We start from the raw sequence: 11,061 nt of genomic DNA on the forward strand, positions 1-11,061 counted from the left end.
AATGCAAATTATGCCCAGAAATGATTTTTGATAGTGTTCTGGAATTCTCTACAGGAGCGCCGCATGCCGCAGCGTGGGTCGCGGCACGGCGCGGTAGCACAAAAATGTTAGAGTGACTTTCTATTTCCGCTAAAAAAGGGTAATTTCATCCGAGGTTTATTTTGGGGGTGGCTTAAATACACCAAAACACTATTTTAGATGGACTTTTGATACAATTTCGACCTGGATGAGTTGGAAGAACAAAAGCACAAGGATTTCATTATTCCTTCCTCACTCAAGATCCGGGTTTGGATTGAATTTATGTTTTCCTATACTTTAGTTACATTTGTGAAGAACTCCTCCGTGTCTATGGAGTAGATTCTTTTGGGTTTTGATGGATTTGGTGTAAGCATGATTGTTTGTGGATTATAACTCTATTTTTATGTATTTGAATCGTTTTTGAAAGATTTAATTGTTGCATCTATATTCACTTGTTCTTGTAATCGAAAGAGACATAACTTGTGATATCTTTGCATTATATTGTCGGTTGAGTTCATAGATTCTTCTAAGTAATCGAAAGAGCCTAGTTGAATCATTGATTAAACTTAGTTAAGAGAATAATCGAGAGAGGTTCTCCTAAAAAATCAATTCATTATGCATTCTTGCATATCTTCACGAAGCTTAAATTGGTTCATATTGAGAGGTTGAGACTTAATCGAGAGAGGAGTTTCTACTAAACAATTGCACTGATAATTAAGTGAATTCGAGAGACTCACTTGAACATTAGAAGTAAATTATCTAGAGTTAAATCCCAGACAATTATCTTGCACATATCCTGTCAAAAACCCATTTTCTCCCATTGATATCTTCCTTTGCTTAGGCCTTGCTTTTATTGTCATTAGTCAATTAGTTCTAGATTCTTAATTAATTTTAGTATTAATCACATAAGAGCCCGTTTGGATTGACTTATTTTAAGTTCTTTTAAGCTAAAATAACTTTTAAGCTATTTTGTAGTGTTTGGATAAAGTAAAAAAGTATTTTAGTCACTTGTTTTTAGGCTAAAATGACAAAAATAAGCCAAAAGTTAGAATTCCTAACTTATGGCTTTTGGCTTAAAAGCCAGTTAAAACAAGCACATCCAAACGGGCTCTAAATCTAAATTGTTGATCATCTTCGATAGCAATCTAGCTACAAACTACGATAATACTGTTTAATTCCAATCCTCGTGGATACGATATTATACTATACTATCTTTGATTAGCGAGCACAATTTAAGTGTGTGTTTTGCTCTCGTTATATTCAAGGGGGTTTTGGGGACACAAGATAATTTAAGTAGGTAACTGACGAAAATGTGTTAGTTTAGGCGGGTTTTAGGTTGAGTTAAATAGTTACATGTAGTGCTACATGGCACGGAGGGAGGGGGTTGGGGTGAGTGAGTGGCGTAGAAAAATAAAAGAAACACAAAACAAAAAATTAAAAATACAAAAAAAAAGAAATTTTTTTTTTGTGTGTGAGGGGGGGGGGGGGAGGGGGAGGGGAGGTGGTTTGACGGGGTTGGGGTGGGTGGCATAAAAAACAAAAAAAACAAAAAATTAAAGTTGGAGCGGTTAGGGTTAGATGTGAGGGTATATTGAGTTTTTAAAAAATCGGGGTTGGGGTGGGTGGCATAAAAAACGAAAAAAAACAAAAAATTGAAGTTGGAGCGGTTAGGGTTAGATGTGAAGGTATATGGAGTTTTTGAAAAATATTTTACTAAGTTATTCTAGAAAGTCATTTTTTTCAATTTCAGAAAAATGTGATTTGATATCTAGGAAAATATTTTTCGAATTATTTTGTGCATCTAAATGGTGAAAATGGGACACACCCTAATCTACAATCATTTGTACTCATCAGCCCACGGAAAAATACACGTTTTAATTAATTAAAAATTAAATATTCTTAATCATAAATCACTAACAAAAAGTCAAAAACTAGAATTTAGCAAGGGATCAAAATCGCTATGCCACTCAGAAAATTGAATTTCGATTTATAAAAATAATCCTTAATCCACGTCGATAAATACATGTTCCCCAAATTTTTGTTTCAACTTCGTATTGAATAATCATAAAAGTGAACCCGTTTTACAAAGCCGTCCAGTAAACAGTTCGGAGTTTTGACTGGAGATCGAATTTCCGGTGCCGGTGATCGTATGCATAGCATCACACTATCTAAAACCTCAGATTTTTGCAATTGAATTAGGTTTTGTTACGGCGCCATGGGTGAAATTGATCGAGATTTCAGCAACAAACCGGAGGATCATAAGAAGACGGTGGAAATCTTCCTGAAAATTATCGGTCCTTCTCCGCCTTGTCGCCTTAATGTCCCATCTTCTGTTAAGGTACTCTAAGTATTCTCGAAATTCATGCAAATTATACTGAGAAAAAACTAGGTTTTATTTCAATTCTAATCGTACAGTTGATACTTGACTTTTTTTTTTAAATCTAGTATTTGATGCATGCTTAGCTAAGGTCACAACAATGCAATTGAAGAAATAAAGGATACATATAGGCGATATCTACTAGTTGAATTGAGGTATTTGTATATCCAAGCATGTGGGGTAATGGTCAATGAAGTAGAGGAGAACAATTGGGACTCAGGTTCAAATCCAGCGGAGACAAAAAAGACCTTAGGTGATTTCGTCCTGCTTAATCCTCAATGGTCAAAGTTACTCGAGAGTTACCTGGTAGTGGTGCTGGTAGAAAGTACTATAAACCTGTGCTGGTGGGAGGTAGCAGGTATTCGGAGGAATAATCGAGGTGCACGCAAGCTGTTCCGAACATCGCCGCCATAAAAATAGATATAGAGAATTCGTGATTTTGCTTCAAAAGACAAAATATTAAGTACCAGAATGAAATAGACTTTGATTGAATGTAATGGATTGATGTATTGATGTTTCTATTTCAAGGCACATTAAGGAATGCATGTTTGTTTATCGATTTTCCAACGAGTAAGCTTTTTCAGAAAGGTGGAGACTTTTTGTGTTCATATGTGGCCCGGAAACCACGGTTGTTAAAAATGTACAAATTATGAAGTTTGGGATGGAGTGTAGTGCAGACAAAGTTTTCTTAGTAAATGCTCTGATAGTTGGAAGGAGAAAGGTCGCAAGATAGTGATTTGAACTTCATGTCAAAATTATTGAACTCAAAGGGGCGTTAAAAAGTAAATATTAACTCTGGCAGCTGTGGTACGTACTATACCTAATCAATCAGGACTGAACCGACCTCCCACACTAGCCTTGGCCCAAATTAATTGCCCTTCTCATAGCCATAGTTGAGCCAGCCTGGGCGTGCGTGAAGTGGCCCGTGTGGAGTGTTTGCATCCAGAATTTGAATTAGACTCTGTTAGACACGTGTCCCTACGGTCCTCGATCACAATGCCTATCTGAAAGACCACATCTCTGTCAACAGATTCGCCTTAAAGATTTTCCTACCTGCTTGCATAACTTCTGGCATCAACTCACAATTCTTCTAGATTTTCATTGGAATCTTCAAGATTCCTTCGCAGTCCTTGATTGTTACCCTACCTGGCATCTTGCGGTCAGACTATCTTAAACAAATTCTCGCCCATTTCACCTGTTACATCTTTACAACTTGGGTCAAGTTGCAGAAAACCCCCCAAATGATTCCTAATCATTGTGAAAACAATAGTGTCTGATTATGAGATAACTTTGAAATTAACCGAGAATTTATGTGGGACGCTAGAAAGCTTAACCTAACGGCAATAGCAGTAAGTCACTTGGCTGCCACCTTGTGGTCAAGAAAAACTCTGAGTGATTCTAGGTCGGTTTTTGAGTTTGAACCTTCATAGATGTCAAGTGATCCCAGTAGTATTCTGATAAGCAATTTTTTTAATTTAAAATGAGTTCTAACTTCTAATAAGCTATTTCTGATTTGGCATGTGACAGTAGCAATAAACTAGAACTGTTTAGGGAGAGTTGGAGACTCTGCATAGAGAAGAATTTGGAATCTAGAATTGCAAAAATTGCTGATATCTAAGGTGGCAGATTTTTCAGTTTTTGCAAAAACTCAAACAAACGCATTAAAAGATATTGTTTTTCCCCCTAATCATATTTAAAAAAGTTGTAGGAATGCACTAAAAGATATAGTCTAGACCTGTCTTGTTGGCTGTCATTTTAGATGCGTATATTTTAAAGCCATGGAGTTGCTTTGAATGTGCTTTGACATTTTCTGTGGATCCAGGTACATGAATTGAGAAAGATGATTGCTGGGAATCGACATATGCCTATTGAAAATTTAAGACTTGTATTACGAGGACATGTATTGCATGACAATGAAAATGGAGATGACATAGCAATCCAACTCAACAACGGAGGTCCAATTTTCTTCGACTTTATTGATTATCAAATTTTGATATAATCATTTTGCATCCATATGCTGTAATAACTATTTGTAGGAGGACTTTATGTATGCGTGATATAGAGGTATCATGATCTTTGATCTCTTTTTTCTTCTTGCGGCTGGAATGGGTAAGGAAATGCACACATGTATAAGTATGCAAACTATTCTAATGAACTGTCACTTTTTGTTGCATATCGACTCTGCTTACATGATTTTGACTGGTATCTTGGGCTGCTTCATGCTACGTTTCTGTCTGAATCTCCCATTCACAGTTTTGGATGCTGTGTTTTTAGTTGGTTGCTCACTATGTTCCTTAGCTTTCTTATTGGTGGCTCAATTTTGGTGCGTTTTCAATATGCAACAAAATTAGTTTGTATCTTTTATAAGGTCAGATCAGTCATTAAGGTAGTCGTTGGGGTAATGAGTTTGCGGATACTCGTTTGGCTCCTCATTGCCCCAACCTTCCTTGTAGGCTTCATACTGTGCCAGCAATAGATCGTATGTATCTTATATTTTCTCCAACCTATGGATTTTTAGATTCTGCCAATGTAATGATATAGCATTGCTAGCCTAAAGAGAAACAACTCGGTTTTATGCACTTCCTAAGAAGCGGTAGAAAGTAGACTAGTTCAAAGGTTATGTCCACTTCTGAATCTGCATCTGGTGGCACTTCTGAAAATCTTGATCCAACAACGAAATCTGTATTTGAGGTTAGCAGTGTTAAGAGTGCTTGATTTGTGGGTTAGGTTCATGTTACGGGTTTAAACCCTACTGAAGACAAAAGCCTGGTACTTTACTGGAATAGGGTAGAGGGTGGGCCCATTATCTGCCGTGAACCGTGCACCACTTGCCTCTGAGATTCTCGGCTATAGAAAAAAGGTTTAAAAGTGCTAATGGTATAAGTCTTTGTCTTGGCTACTTTACACACAATCATCAAAAAGTTTGCATGATGTTTGGCCCTGGATGATGTTGCACTTTCCCTTTTAAAGAAGAAAGGAAAAAAAGACGTTACACTTTCACATTTTCATCATTATTCTACATGATCATAATTAATGAAACTTGTTACCAAAAAAAACGAAACTTCTTTCTCTATTATAACAAGTTGAAATTCATTAATTTGTAGATTCTCTGATAGTTGCTGTCAAACCAAAGCCACCCCCTAAACATTTTCGGGATGAATTTGAGGATGACGATGATGATGAACTGGTGAGTAGTAAATAAATGCCACAAATGTATAGGAAATTCAGTTGTCTGTTTTGAAACTTGAATCCAGCTCCCATGTGCATACTTTTTTTTTTAATTCATTTTTTCATTTTGCAATTATTTAAATTATTGTTCCCATTTCTATAAACAGAGGTTTCAGTTACCCCCATCAACTAGTAGGTGGAAGAGGAAGATTTTTTATATACTACGTGATAAACTGAAACTTCCAGGTGATGCTCTGACTAGTTATTTTCACATTTCTTATTGTTAACGTAAAACTATCTTCTCATTCCTCTTCACCTGTTCCGTTCCCTTTTTACTTGTTTGTAGATATGCTTTTGATGGTAATTTTCTCCATCAGTCCAAAGGTTTGGGTTATTATCTTGACTTGGTTTATTCTGGCATCTATTGCGCGAAGATATGAAGTTGCACCTTTATTTGTAAGTTCAGCTATTTTGTCAGTCATTTGCTGTGATATATATGGCAGATCTATTTGTGCTATGACTCAGTAATTTTTTCGGAACAATATCCCAAAATGTAGACTGAATGTACATATGGTAGGGGCATACCTTGGGCTCTATATGGTTAGATAGAAAGAAGGATTATATAACAAATATTGATTGGGGCAGATCCTTTTTTGTCACAAAGGGGGGGCAGGGCAGTGGAAAAAGCCACTGTTGGCATCTTGGGGTAGGGGGTTTTCAGGATGGGGTTTACCAAATTAAAATAGAAAAGAAAGTCTCAGACTTACTGTTAGCTTATTATGAGTCGCTTCCTGTGTGTCTGTCAGCTTTCAGTAGACTGAACTGTCATTTTGCGAATTCTGTCGTATAATGCTGGCTTCTTTGTGCTTTTTTTAAAGTGATTCAAGTGGAGAAAACTAATGACATTTTGCGGAAACTGATACTTCTATTCCTCGATAAGCACTTAAGTTTGCGTGGAAGATAATGTCACATTAATTATGCTATTTATTGCTGCTTATGTTACCATGATACCAGCTTTGGAATTGCCCAAACTTTATTCAGTATTTAGTATACAAGGAGTTAAAAATGATTAAACATATTCGATACACAGAGAAGAATTTCTGTATGGTTTTGGAAAAAGAACACAGTAGTACTAATAATTCTTTTCGTAACTTGATGCAGTTATTGGCAACTGGGTTTGGCCTTATTTTTTATAATCTTGGACACCGGCAGCAGGGAGAACTTAGGTACGTGATTTTGTGGAAATATGAACCTTAAGATACAAATGTCTTTTGTTCCTTCTGTTTACCTTCAAAATTTTAAGTTGGTATGCTTTTCTGTATTGTGAATGTATTTATTCTTAATCTGTGCTGAGAAGATGGATTTCGTTGGATCCACTAAGATACACATTTACTGCCTTATAAATTTGTCTCAGTACAATTTCTGTTCAGATCATTTAATGCTGTAGCCTTATCTTCTTTAAGATCTGTTAGTTCCTCATTTGATAGTCTACACTTTCCTTAAACCACCACCCTCCAAGCTTCTCCATCCGAGTATTGGCATACCTACATTATCTGGTGGTCTTGTTTTTGTTTTCTAGAGTTCTATCGTCCAACTACTAAAGCACATAAAAATAGTAGTATGTCATTTTTTCTAAATATAGTTACCCTCAAATATTCTTCTCGTTCTTTGCAGTGCGTATTCTGTATTCAATGAAGATTTTCGAGAACTTCCAGGAACCCTTAATGCAGATCACATTGACAGAGATATTCGGGCAGGCCGATTTTGAGTCAGACGTTCAACATTCAAATGGAAAAACTATCTTATCCTTTGCCACCTTGCATCAAATTCATTGTGTACCATGTTGAATATTTTGCTGTAGAATTAAAAGTAACTTCGCCTCCATGTAGATGAAAATATTCATTTCTTGCCTCGCGTGCTTCACCAAAATGGTGTTGATCGTACATGTGAAAGTTAAATGAACTCTTTGACATCGACGAACTAGCACCATATTTGGTGTTCTGCTTATAGGGTGACTAAGGTCCAGATATGTTTTTACCTGTATAGTGTGAAACAGAAGTCTCTCGAGTAAATCTTATGTTTTAAGCCTCATTTTCGGGTATTGAAGTGTTTTGAGTTGTGCTCCCATATAGGAGAAAAATTCATGTAAAACTAATATGACATGGATAACTGGGGACTTATTTTTCGTGGTCTTCTAGCTACATGTGCATCGTCTTCTAGCCTCATAGCTCTGTTTGAAGTGGACTTTTGTGTTATCGATATCCGTTTGGGATTTTTGAGCTTTGGTATAGGGTCGTATTGTGATTTATGACTTGTACGCAAAGTTTGGCGGCTCGAAGCCGTTTTAAGACGGGCCGTAGCCTTTCTAGTTCGGGTGTTGCCCAGTGGGCTTGTTACTTGTTACCCGAATCATCCGGGCTTAACCGATATGTTACCTAGTAGGATAATAAGGTAACAGTTTATATTTGTTTCCTCTTCTTTTAGGAGAAGTGAAAAGAAGTTTTATATATTTCAATTGTCACAAGGCTAAGTTTGAATTTGTCTTCATTTGTCAATCTTGATAATTTAGCCAAATGTGAGAAAGTCAACAATTAAGGATTATATTAGTTAAATATCGAGTAATTTATTTGTTGTATGTTTGACCGGTACATAACATCATTTCCAACTTAACTAAAAAGCCTATTCAATTTGAATAAAATAAAGCAGAATTTAATCTTGTTTCTTTCTTAAACCTTTATCATTCGCACTGTTATCAGCCTAATAATTATTTATATTTTACAAATTCATTGCAAAATCCTCAACAACAATACTATAACAGGACGACCTAATTGAGTTGATTTCTCTTTGCACAGTGGCGAAATGGGTTTGAGCGTTCAATGTAATCCAGTATTTCAAGTCGAACCTTATTTCTGTGTGGAAAAAGACAAATATAAATAAAGCACTCAAGCGTGTAGTTTAGCGGTTAATGGAGTGGGTTGAGAAACATGAGGTCTCGGGTTTAAATCCTACAAGAGTAAAAAACACTAGGTGATCTTTTCCTATCTGTTTAAGCCTTGATGGATAGAGTTATTCGGTATCTGTGATGGTGGCAGATAACAGTATTCCGTAGAATTAGTCGAGATGTGCACAAGCTGACCCGAATACGACATTTATAAAAAAAAATATAATCAAACATACATTCAAAATCATGACTCTCTCAACTCAGAACTTACAATGTTTATATTTTAAATTTGTCACTTTGTTTCCTCTAGTCTTTAAAATTTGAATTTGTCACTCTGTTTTCTAGGATTGCTACATTTTCAGCTTGCTAAGCTATATTATGCGGACTCTCCAAAATAACTGTCGCATCCGTGTCGGATTCTCCAAAATGCATTACTTTTTAAGGATCCGACATGCACACATCGACATTTTAGAAGAGCCCGAACAACATAGCTGATAAGTACCTTTGCCATTCTGTGCAATACAGTTGTCACTATCAAAATACTATTTTCTCAATTATGACAAAGTGGAGCTTTACTTTAAGCTAAAAAGCACAGGCCAAAAAGAGGAAATAAAAGAAAGCACAAGTACATAAAGACGATATAGCTTATTTCGCTATTATTTGTCACTGATAAAGGACCACACACTATTTTGATTCTTATTTCTAGACCAGTAGTCCTACATTTTATGGGCAAAGTTACCTGTAGTTATCGCTGACTAATAATAGAAGGTGGGAGGTAGCGGCGGATCCAGAATTTTCATCAAGGATGTCAAAATAGTATAATTTGCAGGCGAAGGGGTGTTGACACCCCTTGGTTCAATGTGGCTCCGCCACTGGTGGGAGGAAGGAATATGGAATGTATTACAGTATATAGATTTTTACACATTGGTATATTTTAACTTGTCGTAACAAATAACCTATCTTATTTGGCGGAGGCAAAATTTTTGTTAAGTTGGTTCAAAAATGAAAAAAGTTAAAAATTAGAACAGTTTGTGACCAGCGGTAATTGAAGTACTAACCTCACAAAGATTTTGAACCCTCTTTACCACTAAGCTATGATTTTGGCCGGTGCAAAGGAGATTCAAAATATAATATATAGAGGTGGGAAACAGATTTTGCCTTATATATACAGTGTAATTTTCCAGTGAAGGGGTTCAGGTGAACCACCTTTCACCCCCTAAATCTGCCCCTGAATTTTCCGGTCCACAACCTTGATTTCTATGGATATTTACATGTTGTTATCATTTAGGTAGTCTAACCGTGTAAAAATTCTTTTACATTATTAAACTCGGAGGAATATTTGCAAAGAACAATCAGTAAATTATGCAGTATTTATTCTCTCTTTTTTTTCTTTTAGAGATATTGGATTTTGAGCTTTTAGTTACACTTTTCTAAAGCTTATGTTAGTGTCACTTCTTTAGTCATTTTCTCACCGAAGGAACAAAAAGGTAGGAGAACATTTTGTTGACATTGTGTTCAAAGAGAACAGCAACTGTTGATTCTCTCAGAAAAAGGATCAGAGAACAATTCTTTTACATTGTTTTTGCATGTTTCTTGATTGGTACGTTGAACTACAATGTGTGTTAAGTTACCTTGATTCCATGCAAGGATTCTGATGTGTTATATAGGCAAGAAAAAATATTACTGCAGCATATCTGATGTGTTAAAGGCAGAGGCTGATTGGGAAATTGTACATTTGAGATTTGTGGGTGCAGATTCTTTAGGCTTTGCTTGTGAGTTACTTTAGGCTTTTGTTTCTCCAGATAATAGAAATTTTTTGACAACATATGCTATAGATTCTTTATGTGGCGGGAGTTCAGATTTTCGAGAGTCATACTTTTTAATTTTGACCGTAAATTTCGATATAGAATTTGTAAGTTTTTTAAAACAAAACTTATATTTGGAAACTACATAGAAAGTACTATAAGTCACAATAATTAACAATTCAAAATATTTAAAAGACATAGAAAATTTGCGGTCAAAGAAAAACTCGTTTGACTCTCGAAATACAAAATCCGCCACATAAATTGGGACGGAGTGAGTAGTAGCCACCTTTATCCAAATGGAGTCAATTGACATCCTTTCGTCTACTATTGTTATTTGAATATTGATATCTCATGATTTTCATCTACTTTATTGAGTGTTCAGCTACACACTTATGTGTTTCTTTATCATAATTACTTAGAATTATTACTAGCACAAGAACTGAAGAACAGTCTTTTGCATGTTCAAGATTCTAAAAAACAATAGGTCGGATATGTTGCAAATTGGTAGTATGATTAGCAATCAATGAAAACCACCCTAAAATGCAGGGCTTGACATTGGTTAGTTCCGGTTTAAAGGCCAATAAAATTGTCCCAATTACTATAAATGGACATTTGGATGTAATCTTATCAACAGACCAATGTAATCTTATCATCTCACAGGCTAGTTTTTGAAGTTGGGTTAGACCCGAAGTCCATTTTCTTAACATAGTATCAGAAGTAAACTTCGCATCTGTTACTTTGGCACATATTTT

At 35.8% G+C, this 11,061-nt stretch overlaps 1 protein-coding gene across 1 annotated transcript; it reads left to right on the forward strand.

Moving 5' to 3' along the window:
• Positions 1-1,964: 1,964 nt before the first annotated feature.
• Positions 1,965-7,654, forward strand: LOC104115267 (uncharacterized). The gene is made up of 7 exons (XM_009625855.4): positions 1,965-2,356; positions 4,218-4,350; positions 5,500-5,582; positions 5,731-5,809; positions 5,910-6,019; positions 6,725-6,789; positions 7,238-7,654. Exons 1-7 carry the CDS (start codon positions 2,234-2,236, stop codon positions 7,329-7,331), a joined length of 687 nt encoding a protein of 228 aa, XP_009624150.1. The 5' UTR covers positions 1,965-2,233; the 3' UTR covers positions 7,332-7,654.
• The last annotated feature ends 3,407 nt before the right edge of the window (positions 7,655-11,061 follow it).

This window comes from Nicotiana tomentosiformis, chromosome 12 (assembly GCF_000390325.3).
Source record: "Nicotiana tomentosiformis chromosome 12, ASM39032v3, whole genome shotgun sequence".
Taxonomy (NCBI): domain Eukaryota; kingdom Viridiplantae; phylum Streptophyta; class Magnoliopsida; order Solanales; family Solanaceae; genus Nicotiana; species Nicotiana tomentosiformis.